This window comes from Anolis carolinensis, chromosome 6, assembly GCF_035594765.1.
Source record: "Anolis carolinensis isolate JA03-04 chromosome 6, rAnoCar3.1.pri, whole genome shotgun sequence".
NCBI lineage: Eukaryota > Metazoa > Chordata > Lepidosauria > Squamata > Dactyloidae > Anolis > Anolis carolinensis.
The window spans coordinates 11,594,995-11,612,982 of NC_085846.1; the positions used below are offsets into that span (position 1 = coordinate 11,594,995).

The 17,988-nt window shown below is 39.2% G+C and overlaps 2 protein-coding genes across 2 annotated transcripts; both read right to left on the bottom strand.

Annotated features, from left to right (window-relative positions):
• Positions 1-1,914: 1,914 nt before the first annotated feature.
• Positions 1,915-6,634, bottom strand: LOC103279584 (vomeronasal type-2 receptor 26). The gene is made up of 3 exons (XM_062957095.1): positions 5,197-6,634; positions 2,580-3,460; positions 1,915-1,930 (listed from the first exon to the last, which is right to left on the bottom strand). The coding sequence occupies exons 1-3, from the start codon at positions 5,332-5,334 to the stop codon at positions 1,915-1,917; spliced, it is 1,035 nt and encodes a 344-aa protein (XP_062813165.1). The 5' UTR covers positions 5,335-6,634.
• A 2,080-nt stretch (positions 6,635-8,714) lies between these two features.
• Positions 8,715-17,088, bottom strand: LOC100553069 (vomeronasal type-2 receptor 26). Its single transcript, XM_062957096.1, has 3 exons — positions 16,798-17,088; positions 15,538-15,691; positions 8,715-11,220 (listed from the first exon to the last, which is right to left on the bottom strand). The coding sequence occupies exons 1-3, from the start codon at positions 17,086-17,088 to the stop codon at positions 10,319-10,321; spliced, it is 1,347 nt and encodes a 448-aa protein (XP_062813166.1). The 3' UTR covers positions 8,715-10,318.
• Positions 17,089-17,988: the final 900 nt, after the last annotated feature.

Below are 17,988 nucleotides of genomic sequence, written 5' to 3' on the forward strand. Positions count from 1 at the left end.
GTGATCAGGCATTTGGACAATGTGGCCAGTCCAGCTAAGTTGATGGCAGAGGAGCATTGCTTCAAAGCTTTGCTTTAAGCTACATGGGATGAAGAACATCCACTTAGATTAGTGGTTCTCAACCTGTGGGTCTCCAGATGTTTTGGCCTTCAACTCCCAAAAATCATAACTGCTAGTAAACTGGTTGGGATTCCTGGGAGTTGTAGGCCAAAACACCTGGGGACCCAAAGGTTGAAAACCACTGTCGTCGTCTCACTCGTTCAGTCGTATTCGACTCTTCATGACCTCATGGACCAGTCCACGCCAGAGCTCCCTGTCGGCCGTCACCGCCCCAAGTTCCTTCAAGGACGAGCCAGTCACTTCAAGGATACCGTCCATCCATCTCGCCCTTGGTCGGCCTCTCTTCCTTTTTCCTTCCATTTTCCCCAGCATCATGATCTTCTCCAAGCTTTCCTGTCTCCTCATGATGTGGCCAAAATACTTCAACTTTGCCTCTAATATCATTCCCTCCAGTGAGCAGTCAGACATTATTTCCTGGAGGATGGACTGGTTGGATCCTCTTGGGGTCCAAGGCACTCTCAGGATTTTCCTCCAGCACCAGAGTTCAAAAGCGTCTATCTTCCTTTGCTCAGCCTTCCTTATGGTCCAGCTCTCGCATCCATAGGTCACTATGGGGAATACCATGGCTTTGACTATGCGGACCTTCGTTGCCAGTGTGATGTCTCTGCTCTTCACTATTTTGTCAAGGTTGGCCATTGCTCTCCTCCCAAGAAGTAGACGTCTTCTGATTTCCTGGCTGCAGTCTGCATCTGCAGTGATCTTCGCACCTAGAAATATAAAGTCTGTCACTACCTCCACATTTTCTCCCTCTATTTGCCAGTTGTCAATCGGTCTGGTTGCCATGATCTTGACTTAGATCTAAAGCCAATTCTGAATCTGGCCCCCATATCTGTGGAAGCAGGATCTGTGGTTTCATTTATCCATTTGTGCCAAAATATTCATCTCGACCTTCAAGTCTTCCAGCATAACTCCAGGGTATTTTTAGGTAAAAAGGATTTCATATCACTAGAGTTCACTATTATGTGCAGCTTTGAATATTGATGCAAAGTCCAAGAATGCACACCACATGGATACAGGAGTCATACTGCATTACCATTTTGATTATCATCCATATATAAGAGCATCCTCTGCAATATTCTTCCCAAAGATTACCAGTGCTATCTCTAACTCACCCAGCTGGACTGATATCATCCCTTCAGGGCACCGAACACAATTGTAACAGCAGGTGTGTTTCCCTGGCCAAACAGTTTTGTGATATCCAGGATGGCAACTCTTGGCACAAGTGGAAAGGGGCAATGTCTAAAAATATCCAAAAGAAAAGGTGTTTGTGATGCTTTCTGCTTCAGATGCAATCATGTAGTGCAAGAAAAAAAACCCTCTTCATAAAGGGACTAGACACTTCTGAAATATGCTGCCATGTGCCAGTAGAAGGAGGAGATGCTATGCATCTCTATCTTTGCACAATTATATGATATGTGAATCCAACTGTCCGTGTTTTCCTACCCAAAAACACTACTGGGCTGAACTCTAGCAATATAAGGAATATTTATGACCTAAGAAAGAGTTGACTATAAAGCACCTGGCCTGGAGTGTTTTCCAGTAATCATAGAAAGTGTTTTAGAAAACTGAAATGAATGAATACCTGGTTGAAGTAGGGATTCCACACAATGTCATCCTCAGTGATGGTAAACTCTTTGCCATCTGGAGCTTGGCTATCAATCTTTCCAACCTGTCTTCTACTGAAAGATCGATTGGGATAAATGACCCAATTCACAATATCATAACCACCCGTCAATTCCATATTATTATTGAAAAATATTTCTTCTCCTGCACTATTGTTAAATCGGACTTTGTTCAGAAAGAGATGAAGCTAGATTGAAATAAAGAAACAATTAGCCAATCAGATCAATGATACACAAATACATAATTACAGTTTTTCAATTGATTTTGAATTGTTTGAATTCAAGAGATTTCTTTTCAATCATCCTTTGCAGTTCTTTTTTTTTTGTTCAAGGTTAAGAATGATCCCTTTGCATATTATAAAATTATGTGCAAGAATTCACTTGTTTTCTCTCTTTTTCCTTTCCTCATGAGTGAATGGGAAAGTTGTAGACTACACACCATAGAACAATGATTACCACAATAGTAATTTGTTTTTACCCAACATTTTATGTATTTATTTACTACATTTATTTCTTGCCCTGCTCACCCTGAAGGGACTCAGAGCGGCTTACAAATTATATGTACATACAATAAATTAAATTATTAGCATAGCACAATATTAGCATTATGTATTGTACTATACCACTATATTGTACTATACCACTATACTGTAATATTATTAGTAATATTACATGTAATATATAATTAATATTATTATATTGTATTATTATTAATATTATATTGTATTACATTACAATATTATTATCAAATTTATATGAATATACAATATATTATATATTATATATTATTGTATATTATATTGTATATGATATATATACAATAAATACAATATATACAGTTCATCCTTCTCCAGCAGCACTACTAGCATAAACTCATAAAATCCCACCTGCCATGGTTGAACATTCATAGGACTCCATGTAAGTCCATCTCTCAAAGCCTTATGCCTGGTTCTTGATCTATACATTGCATGAAGAGCATGTGCTACAGCATAAACAGCATTGTAGATACTGTAACTCTGACCAAACATTCCCATTTCAAAGATAGCTCTTTGCTTCTCCTCCCCTGTATAGTGCTGGTTTGTGGTGTAAAGAGGATGACTAGGAAATGAACAATTGAAGGCATACTGCCAAAATGCATGGAGGAGGTACAACGTGGGCTTGTAAGGATTTATGGTTTGAAGAAAATTCTCAAATCCAGGTATCACCTCTGTATGGACTGTGAAGGATAGGGTGCCATTCAAGGTCCTTCCAGGGAGTTTCCTCTCACTTTCCATGGTATTTATATCCCACTGAGCTGTTCTGATCCAAACTTTTCCTGGGTGGTACTTTTCATGTAATATATTATATTCTAGAGCCCACTGAAGCACCTTGAAAAAGTAATTATAGCCATAGAAAAGAATCACATTGGCTTTGGTGAAAAGCAAGGTAAAATATATTTGGACTAAATTGTTAGATAAAGTGTCTGGGAAAAACACGGTTGGAATCATGTCCAAGAAAGCAACGCAAATGTTGTTCTGGAGGAGTATAGGCACCTGTTTCTGCAGAACAATTTCACCGTTGTCATCATCTGGCACAAGGAGGCCAACCCAAGTCCATCTGAAATGGTTAAGCAGGTGAACAATCCCAATGTATTGCAGCATTTCATTCGGCATCATCTTATAGAAAAAAGGGAACCACGTTTTGTCATCTAGTCTTGAGTCAAAGGATCCATAACTGAGCTAACAGGAAAAATAAAATGCTTTCATCAGTTGATATTAAACCATCAACAAATGTGGTCATTATTAAAATTATTGTTATTATTGTATGACACAGCAAACAAGATATATTAATAATAATAATAATAATAATAATAATAATAATAATAATAATAATACCCCACTTTTTCTCTCTACAAAGGAGACTCAACACGACTCAATCTTACATCTTTGAATAAATTCAGTTTTCTCTGAGGGAAGATTACACAGAAGTGGAACTTAAGCAGAGACAAGTATATGGGATGAGAAGTTGAGAAAAGCTACTTCTAAATGTTGAACTGAAAAACTAACATCAAAGATCCCTATAGAATAGTTTGAAAGACACAGCAACACTCAGAATAGAGATGGGAAATGTGTAGCACTCCATAATTTTTATTTAAACTGCCCTACATTCCTTCCCATTGGCTATGTTGGCAAGATTTGACTGAAGATACAGTGCAGTAACATCTGGAAGGACACTTGTGTGCCACCCCTGAAACATATGCCATTTAATTAATGGCTCTTATTTAACACAATTTTTGTTCTTGCGTTATAAATGTCATTTCCTAATTGGTTCTGTCATAAAAACATGGGGAAAGTATATTTAACTGCAAAATCTTTATTTTTGCAAGACATCCTGCAGCACATTTTGCTATAGTTTTTCAATAAATGAATGGAGTATCAACCAAGTCAACACAGTTTGTGGCAACCACAAAAAATAAGTTTATGGAGTATAACAACTACTTTCAAAGTAAATACTGCATAATTAAACAGGAAATAACACCTTCAAACCAGGAACAATCTTTTTCAAATTTTGTTGCACAGTGTACGGGCTTATCTAGTCAACACAAGTCCAAATCCCAGAGTCACCCCAAAAGAATCTCTGGCTGTAAAGTTTGCCTTAGTATCCCAGGAATGATGACAGTCTTGATACCTGTATTGAGTCTGATTCAACCCAATTTGTTGTCCAGATGGAGGCCAGTTTCATCACCCTTTCCTGAACTCATAATCACAGCAAAATAGGATGGATTGTGTCCATATTTCCACTCATGTTCCTAGCCTGTCATAGAGCCCCGCCTGAGCTCCTGGTCATCATGGCCACCTCTGCTAATATCAGAATGGGATGACCACGAGATTAGCAAGAAGGAAGGAGACAATTGTCTTGTTGGTAATGTGGGCATCCCATTCTGACATCAGACAATGCACACATCATGGTCAGAAGTTCAGATGAAACTCCATGGTTGACTACAAGCAGCAGCAACAGCATCACAAGAGGTGAAATGTAAGCCACCCAAGCAGAGGAAATGTTGTCCTGGTCCTTATTGACAATGGTCCCAGATTCAGCACTAATATGCCAAATCTGGGACTGCTCTGGGCTTTTTTTTTCGTGTCAGGAGCAAATTGAGTTGCTTCTGGAATGAGAGAATTGGCCGTCTGCAAGGACGTTGCCCAGAGGACGCCCGGATGTTTTGATGTTTTTACCATGCTTGTGGGAGGCTTCTCTCATGTCCCCACATGGAGCTGGAGCTGATAGAGGGAGCTCATTCACACTCTCCCCGGGTGGGATTCGAACCTGGCAGCTTTCAGGTCAGCAACCCAACCTTCAAGTCACTTAGTCCACTACGTCATCTGGGGGCTCCTTGCTTTGGGCTAGATTTACACCATGCTAACCTGCTCACTCACTCACTCTCTCTATGTACTTGCTCTGTCTCTCAACATACCTGTGGAATCTTGAAGACATTTAATATAGTAGCCATCTGAGTTGAATGTTGAGAATTGACCCCATCAATTATAGCCACTACATTCTTGTTTTGATCACAGTTGTAATTAAAGGGATTTCTCTCTCCTGGAAAAAGCATATCCAGAATGCTCCAGTAGGTCCGGCTTGCACCAAAAACATTGTCATAGAGGTTAAATCCCAGTGTTGTATTGGGCAAGAGTCTAGTGCTCTTGTTGATCTCATTTATGGCAAAAACAAAAGCAAGTATATGCTGGAATTTTTTAAGGTGAGGTCTATACAATTTAAAAGACAGAGAGAGAGAAAAAGGACAATATTATTCTTTAAAAAATTCTAAAACCTGGAAGTGATGCTAAGCTTTGTCTCTTTGAAGTCAGTTTGAAAGGAGCAGAAATGATACACTGGAGTCTAGCAGTAGCAGGACTAGCAACAAGATTGTGCAGAAAGCTGTAACATACAGTGACATCTAAACCGGCCATACACTTGCCTTGCTGAACCATTATGCAGAATTTCAGATCAAACATCATCCCATGCCAATTCACCAATCTCAAAAACACAGCCACTGACATTTCTGTGAACTATGCAGAATTCCACAAAAACAATACACCAACCAAATACATCTTGACATAGAAAGATTATTAGTAGCCGACTGTGTGTGGTTTGAGGAAGAAATGAAGCAGGTGCAGCTATTTTACTGCTGTGGGAAGAAATGAAGCAGATGCAGCTATTTTGCTGCTGGTTTGAATCAACTCATGCTAAAAAGGAAAAAGAAAAATAACAATGGAATGGGTTCAGGACTTGAAGATTTTAAGGAGAGAGCAACTTTTAAATTCTCCCAAAGCTAAGCTCTCACCATTTGTTATTCTACCCAGGGATGTGGATAGTTCGTGTGTGTGTGTGTATGTGATATATATATATGTGTGTGTGTGTGTGTGTGTGTGTGCACAGTAATGTGTGTGTGTGTGTGTGTGATATGTCGACCCAGAGTGTTGTATTATTTTTTGTGATTCCAAATTTCTAAATGTATACATGAGGATATATTAGGGAAAACAACTCTATGTACTCATGTATAAGTCTAGAAATTTAAATACACAAGTATGTACATACATAATCATGCCACCTAGTAGTTTGAAAACATGCAAATTTGAGTAGATCAATAAGTATTGCTCTGGCAGGAAGGTAACAGCACTCCATGCTGTCATGCCGGCTGCATGAACTTGGAGGTGTTTACGGACAACGTCGCTCTTCAGCTTAGAAATGGAGATGAGCACCAACCCTCAGAGTCAGACATGACTAGACTTAATGTCAGGGGAAAACCTTTACCTATAAATGTTTTACTGCTTTTCCTTGTTTCTCAAAGGACTTTCACACTCAGTGTACCATGTGCATTCAATCTACATTCACGGCTTCTCCTGCTGTCATGATCCTTGAATAAGTCTCACTAAATTTCTCTCCTTAAATTTCAGTAAACTCACAGAACTGTAGAATGGTAGAGTTGGAAATGATACCAAAGGCCATCCCATCCAACCACTGCTAATGTATAGGTAAAGAATTGTCATCTGATGGCAATCCAACCTCTGTTTTAAAGCTTCTCACACTGAAAAGTCCAGCACCTTTGGCGAGAATGCTCCATTCCAAGGCTGGACAAGTCTCTGTGTTATTCCCTATGCTTATTTGAGAATTCTTTTCTAGTTTATAATTTAAACATATCAAAGCTTCCCTTTTGAAGTAGCAGGAAGCAAATTTGCTCCATCTTTTCAACATTCTATGAACTACTTACAAATTATTTTGTGAAAAAGCCGGGCACTCTCTAAAGCTGAATAAAGGTTCTTCGGCACATGGCACAGATAAAAACTGACCCAGGATAATGTCTTCAGAGTTAAGTAGGTTGCCTTGATTCATTTCCTGACAGTTACACAAAGAGAAGTTTGAAGTCTTGCTGAAAGTATGAGGCAGAATCCAAAGCAAAAAGAGCAGCAACAGCAGTTTAAGTACTTGCAAAGCTTGGATTCTGCTCCTCCTGAAGAACTGCATTTTCATCAACATAAACATCAATGTTAGTACCAGCTGCAGTATTTTGAAGAGAATCCATAAGTAACCACTCTTGAGTACCGTAAGTATTAAGTAAAATTCACTAATGCTTACATTCCTTCCTGGAGATTTTCACCTAAAGAATGAGACAAAAAAGACTGGTTGGCCTTGCCAATTTTACATCAACAACTAGATTAAAAGTAGTTTGATGGGAGTCTTTATAGAAAATAGTGTTTGACTTTGTTGATGTTATGAATTTCACAGATGCTCTGTCACACTGGGGCCTCTGCAAGAAGCTGGGTGAAATCACCATAATTTTAATAATTACAAGGTTGCTTAGAAATTATCTCCAAGACCAAAGTCTCTGTGTAGATCAGATGATATGTCTGTGAGATTGGGCTAAATATCTTTTGACCAGAAACGGGCAACAGCAACTGCATTGTTTGTAGCTTCAAACAATTCTTCCTCTGCACATGAGGCAGGGCATTGCGGAAAAGCATACAGATGTGGAGTTGTGTTCTGCTCCACAATTGCACAAAGTGGAGGATTCTCTTGGGTAGTGCCATTTTGCCAGGTTGTCTTTGGATCTGCCCACTCCACTTCTGAGTCTGTTCAGGGACTTCCAAGTTGTCCATTCTTGGTTTACTCCTGGAGGAAGACCCTCATGGGAGACCATCCAATTAGGATTCCCTGGTTTACCTGCCCAGAGGGATACTCTTGCTGTTGCTGGGGGAACGTTAAGAGGAGTGGTGGTTCTCATGAAGCTTTTCCTTGATTTGAGTCTACTGGGAAGAGGCCGATATCCATGCAGTGTAACTTTCACAGTGTTCAATCTTATTTCTCTCACTGTTAGCAGCAACTTCCCGTTGCACATCGGGCGGGCAATGCCAGCTAGCATGTAGAGTTGATCAACAGGTGTAGGTTTGGAACATCCTGTGATTATTCTGCATGTTTCAGAATAAGAACATATGAGTCCTTTCATCTCTCAACTGGGCAGGTAAACCACTTACTAATGGTTTCCTCAACTTATGTGCACACATTTATTGACTCATCGTCATTACCATCTTTTATTTATTCATATCGTGCCAATTCTGTACATTACACTTTACAAGTAAAATAACAACAGGGCGGTTCTATGCCCTCCGGCTTACAATCTAATGGCATGACAAGACAAAAAAGGAAAAAGGAGTGGCATGGGAGATGGTCTCATGTTCAGCAAATCTTCATGGCAAAGAGAATCAGTAATGTCTTAAACTTGAAATAGATCTACCTTCTAAGGAACCAAGGAATATCCAGTTCAAAACAAGGCCTGAAGCCTAACTGGAATGCAGTTAGGAACTGACTAGCCTCTACCCCATCTGACCCAAATGGACAATATTATCAACCACAAGCCAGGTTTTGACTTCCTTAGAATCCAAGTTGAAGAGCAGTCCATATTCAACTTCCTATTATTCTGTCCATGATAGACAATCTATCCCAATGACCCCTTATACTAACGGAACACAATGTAGAAAGCAATAGATACTTGACCATGGAGCGTTTTGCATTGTCTCAAGGATGGATGGAATTGTGAAAAACAACAGATCTTATTTATTTATTTATTTATTTATTTAATTCGTTCAAATAGACATACATTTGCAAGTGTTTGTTGCATACAGTGCAATATTTTCCAGCTATTAATCTTCCATAATCATTTCTCAGATAATATATTTTCATTAAGGGGTCAGAGTGTTCTATTTAAATAGTACATATAAAGGTATTATAGGCTCCAAAATAATATTCGTTTCCTCCTTGTCTACCGTCTTATAGCTTCCCCTATGTACACGTTTACATTAATTTTACATTGAGATGTTGGATTATTGGTTGCCATTCTTCAACAAATTTCACTAAAGGTTTTCCTCTTAAGAGTACAGTTATTTTATCCATTATCAGCAAATCTGTAATGTATTTTTCCCATTCTTCTAAGGGAAGAATCTCTGAGGTTTTCCAATATCTGGCGTATACTATTCGAGCTGCCACTGTCCACAACAGATCTTTTTAAAAGCCCAGAATACATCATGAATGCATTTCCTTCCACACTGGTATAAAAACGGAACGCTCAGGTGAAGTGATGGGATCCTATTAATGGAATATTTGGCAGCAGTGCGAGAGACTGCCCTACTAAGAATATAACATTGTGAAGTCGTTTAAATGAACTATAGAACCAGCTACTGGCATTACTATTTATTTTAAGTATTAATGTCAATGTATGTATTTTACTTATATATTAGTATTATTATTTTATAATTCAATAAATCTATAACATGTTGCAATGAATTTACTACTGGTAAACTAAATACGTCCCTTTGGTTGGTGATTTTAACCATGGCTTATTTTTAGGGTAGGGCTTATATTATTACTACACTGAAAAATGATGCTAGGGTTTGTTTTCCAGTTAGGTCTTATTTCAGGGGAAAAGGGTATATCATAAAGCATCCAACAGTAATTTTCCATGTCTCCTGAAAGGTATTGACTCCCTGAACATAAATTACCCAAAGAATCGTGCAAAGAAGTAATATGGTGACAGACCTAACACATGATAGTATGCCTTTTCCATCAAGTGACATTACAATGTATTGGTGCTGAAGTCCATAACCATTTTTCTTCAGCATCACGGTGGTCATGGCAATAAGCACACCTCAATCCCAGGCACTATAGTACTTTTTCGTATCAGGAGCAACTTGAGAAACTGGTGTAGAGAATTGACCATTTGCAGGGACATTGCCCAGGGGACGCCAGATGTTTTTGATGTTTTTACTATCCTTATGAGAGGCTTCTCTCATGTCCCCACATGGAGAGCTGGAGCTGACAGAGGGAGCTCATCCACGCTCTCCCCGGATTCAAACCGGCAACCTTCAGGTCAGCAACCCAACCTTCAAGTCAGCAGTCCTGCCAGCACAAGGGTTTAACCCATTGCACCAGTGGGGACTCCACTATAGTACTAATCCAATATTATTCCCTGTCAGACACTGATTTCCCTTTATAAACTGATATGAGATCATTCATCACAAACATGATTGCATTTTGTGTAGATATCAATTCTTTTTCTTTACAAGCTTTTCTCTTATATTCAGCTCTGGCCTCACCAGAATAATATAGCATTTGGGGAAGAAGATACAACCCAGTAGGGCAAAACTAGAGACCAAGATGGAGAAGACCTCCACAGCCACCATATTTTTCCCTTTGGTGCTCAGGTAGCTTGGGACAAAAGCAACCCAAACACTGCAAAAGACCAACATGCTGAAAGTTATCAGCTTGGCTTCATTGAAACTGCTGGGCAGCTTCCTAGCAAAGAAAGCAACAGTGAAGCTAATGAAGGACAGCAGCCCCATGTAACCCAGGACAAGGTAGAACATGGTGTCGGAGCCTTCGTTGCATTGCAAGACGATCTCTGCAAGCTGGGAGCGCATGTCAAACTCTGGAAATGGTGCAGAGGTGGACAACCACACTGTGCAGAGACCAGCTTGAATAAAAGCACAAAAGACGATCACCAATATTGCCAGCTTCTTCCCAATCCATTTCTTCATCTGGTTCCTTGGCTTTGTGGCCATGAAGGCCAGCACCACAGTGATGGTCTTGGCCAACATGCAAGAAACTGCTATACAAAAGACAATGCCAAAGACGGTTTGCCGGAGAAGGCAAGAAACTTTTCCCGGTGTGCCAAGGAAAAGAAAAGAGCACAGAAAACAGAGCAACAGAGAGACAAGGAGAATACAAGTGATGGTCCAGTTGTTGGCTTTGACAATGGGAGTGTTCCAGTAACGAATGAAAGTCCCCATCACCAGAATTGTGATTACTGAAAAAACAAGGGCGCAGGAAGCCAAAATTGCTCCCAGAGGTTCTGTATAATATAAAGAAGTGGTTCTCTTAGGAAGGCATTGGTCTTGTTTCCTATTTGGGTAGTGATCCTCTTGGCACTTGACGCATTCACTTGCATCTGAAATACATTAAGAAGTTCTTAGTGTTTCCCAAATCAGTGCGAATTGTCCACAGATATCATTTGGATTCATGAAGCCTGCTTAGATATGAAGAAACCATTTTCCCTCCTTCTTTCTTTCATGAGAATGTTTGGTGAATCTGGTATGAGTTCTAAATCTGTTCCTGTTTCTCAATCTCCCAACAATTTTTTGGCATGTCTATTTTCAATATTATTTTCTCAGTGCAGATATATTTTAATTGCATTTTTGTGTACAGAGAAACATTTTGGAATTATGATGAACCCATTCTCTGTGCTTTACAGTATATATTATATTAGCTATTTCACTTCATCCTGAATTCTATACCATCAGAATAATAATAATAATAATAATAATAATAATAATAATAATAATAATAACTTTATTTTTCTATCCCGCCACCATCTCCCCAAAGGGTCTCAGGGCGGGTAACAATAGGACAAAGCCCAAGGACAATGGAGCAAATAATGATCCCTATTATGATCCTGATATTAAAAGTAAACTCACAATTAATTAACAGCCCTGCTCTTTCAAGAGGTACTAGCACTCCTTTGCACATGCAGCAAAACCGCGAGTGACTGTGAAAGGAATTACCATATTTACTCAAATCTAATGCTCATCTCTTTTTTTGGCTAAATTATCTTCCCAAAATTAAGGTGTGCATTAGATTTCAGTTAATATGGTAATCTTAGTGGTGAGCCAAGAAATAGGGATAGCTCATCCATGTTCTCCCTGGGTTGGATTCGAACCAGCAACCTTCAGGTCAGCAACCCAACCTTCATGTCAGCAGTCTTTCTGGCACAAGGGTTTAACCCACTGCGCCACCGGGGGCTCCAATCAACAGATCAAATATATCCAGAATAGGGCTAACATTTGAGACACCAACATGTGTATTGGCCAGTGTTATTCTCCCATGTGACACTATATTGCTTTTCTCACCAACATTGGCCGAAATCCTTCCCTGAGTACATTGAACACAGTCATAGCAACAGACTAATTTCTCCGGTTGAACAATCTTGCTGTATCCTGGACGACAATTCTCAACACAACGGGAACAGGGTGGAATCTAATAAACAGAACAAAGATATGTATTCGTGAAGAAAATAAGTTCACATTTGCTTATTCTGACAATTCCCAGCTTTATTATAATGCAAAAATGTCATCAGTGATTCAGAGTCACAGATAGAAAGGATTTGCAGAGGAAAATTTAGCTCCCTTCAAAAGTCTTTTCTGAGTTGGAGAAGAACATCTGGATTTCCCACATAATGGGACTGGAGAAGAATGATTATATGCAGAGAGGAGAAATGAAGGGAATCGTATGGAAAATACAATGCTTATTGGAAACCTTGATGAATCAAGAGAGGACCTATGCGTAATTGTCTTGAACAGGAATCCCTGGTTTTCAGTTCTTCATTCTCTAAATTTTCTCATATTCCAAGACATGGAGGAAACTGACTCTAGAACAGTGGTTTCCAACCTTTTTTTTTTTTTTTTTTTACTAGAGACCACTTGACCAGGGATCATTTTGACCAGAGACCACCCTCCAACATTAGTACCAAAAGGGTTACGAATCAGTTTTTGGTAAACTTTAAATTGGTTATTTAACTTTGGTTATTTGGGGTGCCAATTCAGAAAATTGCATTGGATAGACTACATCAGCTCTAGTTTCTGATACAGAACACATGTCATCCAGTGGTCATCATCTGCTCGCTCACAGAAAACCATATTTAATTATCCAGAGCTGATTTTCCCCACATGTCTCGTGGACCCTAGTTTAGGTCTCATGGCCCACCAGTGGGCTGGGGCCCACAGGTTGGGAACCACTGCTCTAGAAGTGGTTTTTTCCCCAATCTTACCACCATGGCCCAATCTATTTGTTTACGTCTGCATGCTGAAATTCATCTTTGACTATCAAAAGTGATCTTTAGAAGCGATTTTTTGTTTATAAAGATTACCCTTTGCAGACTAAAAGAGGAAAATTTACCTGTGTGAACTTGTGATTCCATGTGATGGCACTGCCATTGAGGACAAATCTTTTGGTCTTTTGATCAATCCCTCCAACTTGGACCTTTTTGAAAGCTTGATTAGAAAATGTAACCAAATTAACAATGTTGAATCCAGATGCTAAGTCCCCATTTTCATCAAAGAAAACTTCTTCCCCAGCGCTGTTATTAAAACGAATAGATCTCAGATGTGAGCGAAGCTAAATTAAACAAAAAAGAGTGGATAGTGAAGGTCAACTCTTGTGATATCTATAATTTAGTCATATATTTTACTACCTTTATCCTGATAAAGGAAAATTCATAATCAGGCAAGTGCAAACTTTATCAGATCTAGACATTATTGGTCATTCGAAGCACTTTACATTTGGCCTAGAAAAACATGAATATATTTAGGAGAAGATCCTGAGAAGAGCTTTTAAAAGATCAACTTGAATAAAGAGAAACTCACTGTCTCTCTACTTCTCTTATCAAACATAATTCGTGATCAAAGTTCCAGTTACAAAATTAGAACCAAAAGTTTTAGTGCATAACTTCCAAGTAGATAGATAGTGATGTCAATGAAGAAGTTCAAGTTTTTCCATACCTTGACTGAGTTATAAGCCAGAGTGGTAACTGCAGTCAAGAATTCAAAAGAATCCCAAGACTCAAAAGGACAGCTATGTGGAAATTAGACAAGACCCCAAAGTGGCAAGATATTTAATTGGATATTAAAAAATTGTCCAAGCTGTGATATTTCAAATTTCTATGTGAAATCTAGACAATGTAGAAAGCTGACAGATTTTCCTACTTCGACATACCATGATTAGACATGACTCGCTAGAAAAGACAATAAGACTATGTAACACAATTTTTGTTCCTGGATTATAAATGTCATTTCCTAATTGGTTCTATATGAAAAACATTGAACATTTTTATTAAACTGCTGACATCCTGCAGCACATTTTGTTATAGTTTTTCAATGAATATCACATAAAATCTCAACCAGTTCAACATAGTTTTGATGTTTCTGGAGTAGAACAACTACTTTCAAAGTAAGTACTGCACAATTAAACAGGAAATGACACTTTCAAACCAGGAACAGATATTTTTTTTTCAAATTTTGTTACATAGTGTAACACTTAGCAAGATAAAAGGCAATAGGAGAAGGGGAAGTTGGTGCTCCGGGTGGATAGACTTAATCAAGGACGTCATGAACAGGGCTCTTGTTTGATAAGAGTGAATTGGAGGTGCCTCGTTTGTGTGGTCACCATAATACAAAATCAGCTTGTCAGGACCTAGCAACAAAATTAGAAAATGAATATTGTTCATTTCAATAAACATACAACAATTCAATGTATTGTTGAAGGCTTTTACGGCCGGAATCACAGGGGTGATGTGTCGTTTTCAGGCTGTATTGCTGTGTTCTAGCAGCATTTTCTCCTGATGTTTTGCCTGCATCTGTGGGTGGCATCTTCAGAGGATCCTCTGAAGATACCAGCTGCAGATGCTGGCAAAACATCAGGAGAAAGTGCTGCTAGAACACGGCCGTACAACCATACAGCACTCCATTCAACAATTCATTGAAGTTCATTTGTTGCTCTGAGCACTAACGGTTTACCTGCCAAGGCTGAATATTTAGACGATTCCAACGGTTTTCAGTCTCCAAGGAGTAATGTTTAGTTCTCATTGAATAAGCAGCATGGAGAGCATGGGCTACTGCATAAACTGCATTGTAGATATTGTAGCTCTGCCCAGTCATCTTCTTTTCAAATGCAACTCCAGGAAGGTCCCCCAATTTCTCTTCCCCGGTGCAGTTCCCTCCTGGCCCATTCATATTATATGCTGGCAAAGAGCAAAAGAACGCACTGCACCAGAACTCCTTTAGGAAAAATATGTTTGATTGGAATGGGTTGAGGCTCTCCAGAAAGTCCTCAAATCCTGGCACGACAGTGGTGTGAAGGGCCAAGGACAAAGAGCCATTCAAAGATTTTCCTGTTAACACTCTTCCAGAGAAAATATTTGTGACATCCCACCGCGCAGTTGTGATCCAAACTTTCTCCAAAGGTTTCTGCATGAAATGTTCATAAATCTCTAGAATCATCCGTAAACTTTCCAAAGACTGAACATTTCCATAGACTAGAATTACTTTAACTTTCTTAGAGAAAAGAAGAGAGACAAGTCTAATTATTTTTCTAGTTATTTGTGTATCTGCAGTGAAACTTATTATTGCAGGAACAGTGTGGGTGAAAGAGATGCAAATGTCTTTCTGGACAAAATGTGCACTGAGCATTCGCTGAAACCTTTCTCCACTGGCACCCTCGGGAACAATGAGGTCTACCCAATTCCAACCAAAATACTGCAGCAGCTGAACAATCCCAGGATACTCAAAGATTTCATCTGGCACCATCCGAAAGAAAGAGGGAAACTGAGTTTTATCACTGAAGATGGGATCAAAAGATCCATAATCCAGCTAGAAGTGGAGAAAAAGCACATGGGCTGATATTACTTATTTGATAAACTTACATTTTAGAAATTTTGTGTTTGGCAAAACCTTTGTCCCATCCATCTCAGCACAATAACTCTGTGTATAACCTTTACTACTTTCCTTTGGAGCTCTTTGGACCTACATTTTCTCTATTTTTAGGATCTGATGGACAGTTGGAAATGTGTGTGGAGACAGAGAGAGAGACCTTGGAAAGGAATTAGAGACTGTGCGTTTCCCCAAAATACTGCATCCTTTGCACAGGAATTTTTTATGTGTGTGCAAAATATGCTGGTTCCTATCCAAGAATATTATGTAGAAAATATATTTTCTATATCCAATATACACAATTAGATATGGTAGGTAAGAGAGCGGGTGTATTTGAATCTGGAATCCTTCTACTGAGAGTGGTTTCTATGCTGGAATGCAAAGATCTTCCTCACATTTAACATTACAGAGTGTTCCTACATGGCTAGAAGTGTATTTCTACATGAGAAAGGGTTAAATTGGATGTTCCTTGTCATCAGGGCCGTAGCCAGAAAAAAATTTCGGGAGGGGTTTTGAAAATTTCGGGGGGGGGGGGTTGAACCCCTAGCACATACCCCTCCTCGCTACAAACCTGTCAATATCTGCTTGAGATAGTGCCTGGAGGGACTCTTAATGTTTTGCATCTCATAGTCTTAGCATGGGGATTTGGTTAACCAGTTAAAATTCATGAGTAAACGAGATTTTTTTTATAACTTGAAAATTTGGGGGGGGGGGGGGGGTTTGAACCCCTAACCCCCCCCCCCCCCCCTCGCTACAGACCTGCTTGTCATATCTTCCAACTCTGATTTTATGCTTCTGCCAGGAACGGGAACAATGATGGCTGCCCAAAGCGAAGATTGAGCCAATTGGGAGGCAAAGTGCTGCTTTAAATAAAACAAATTCTCAACAGTGCTCAAGTAAAAAAATGAAACCATTAAGTCAATATATAATAAACTGACTAGACCATTTGAACTTTGGACATTAAAAGGATAGAGATGGAGAAGTGATGGAGGAACTCCATGTCTCCTGTTTGCTGAAATATATGGCATACATATAGTGATACCTACCTGTGGGATTTTGTAGATATTTAAGATATTCGACACCTGGATAGAAGTCTCAGAGTTGATATCACCAATGATGGCCATGACTTTCTGCCTCTGGAAACAGTTGTAATTGAAGGGGTCCCTTTGTGCCGTGAAGAGAAGATGCAGAGTGTTCCCAGTGGCTTTCATTGCACTAAATATATTGTCATAGATTTCTGATCCCAATGTGATGTTGGGCAACAATTTGTCATTCTGGTTGATCTCATGAATAGCAAATGCAAAGGCAAGGATCAGCTGGTAGTTCTTAGGCAACATCCTGCATTGAGAGTTTCCTGAAAGTTGATCTTTCAAACTGACATCAGGCATTTTATATATTTCATATACAACCTGTCTTACAAACTGCCTTGTGAATGAGACAAAATATGGTAATAACAGAAATAGATCAATCTCATGTTACTATTTTATGAAAGGACAGCATCAGGCCTGAATGTATCTGTCAGAGGTTGAAGCAACTGCACACTGAATACACACAGAATTAAAGAATTCTGGATCCAGGGATGTGGTTATGAAAAAAAAATGTAGGTTAAAATGTTTCTGGTATATCTTTCAAACCATCATTTCAAGGACATAATCAGGAACTGTCACTTTGATTTAGCCATTTTGAACACTTTGGAGTCATGAATCCCCAGCACAACATAAAGGTAAAGGTTTCCCCTGACATTAAGTCTAGTCGTGTCTGACTCTAGGGGTTGGTGCTCATTTCCATTTCTAAGCCAAAGAGCCAGCATTGTCCATAGACACCTCCAAGATCATGTGGCCAGCATGACTGCATGGAGTGCCGTTAGCTTCCTGCAGAAGCGATACCTATTGATCTACTCACATTTGCATGTTTTCAAACTGCTAGGTTGGCAGAAGCTGGGGCTAATAGCGGGAGCTCACTCTGTTCCCCAGATTCGAACCATTATCCTTTCGGTCAAGAAGTTCAGCAGCTCAGTGGTTTAACCCGCTGTGCTATCGGGGGCTCTCACCACAACATATTGATACATTTTAATCTACCTTCTCAACACAACACTTGATTCTAAACTATGTTACATTTCCTTTTTGATGGGTTTTCAATAGATATTGTTTGATATTTGCTTGCTATCATCTGAGTACTGACTAGATTATTTGGTTTGTTCAAATGGTTTGACTTTGTAGAATTAAACCACTAAGTCC

Coding starts and splice junctions, on each gene's coding strand:
- LOC100553069 (XM_062957096.1), bottom strand. CDS start 17,088: ATGTTGCCTAAGAACTACCAGCTGATCCTTGCCTTTGCATTTGCTATT. Junction 15,692..16,797: donor ATATCTACAAAATCCCACAG/GTAGGTATCACT, acceptor CTCCACTTCTAG/CTGGATTATGGATCTTTTGA. Junction 11,221..15,537: donor AGACCTCATTGTTCCCGAGG/GTGCCAGTGGAG, acceptor AATGTATTTCAG/ATGCAAGTGAATGCGTCAAG.
- LOC103279584 (XM_062957095.1), bottom strand. CDS start 5,334: ATGCTTTTTCCAGGAGAGAGAAATCCCTTTAATTACAACTGTGATCAA. Junction 3,461..5,196: donor ATGTCTTCAAGATTCCACAG/GTATGTTGAGAG, acceptor TTTTCCTGTTAG/CTCAGTTATGGATCCTTTGA.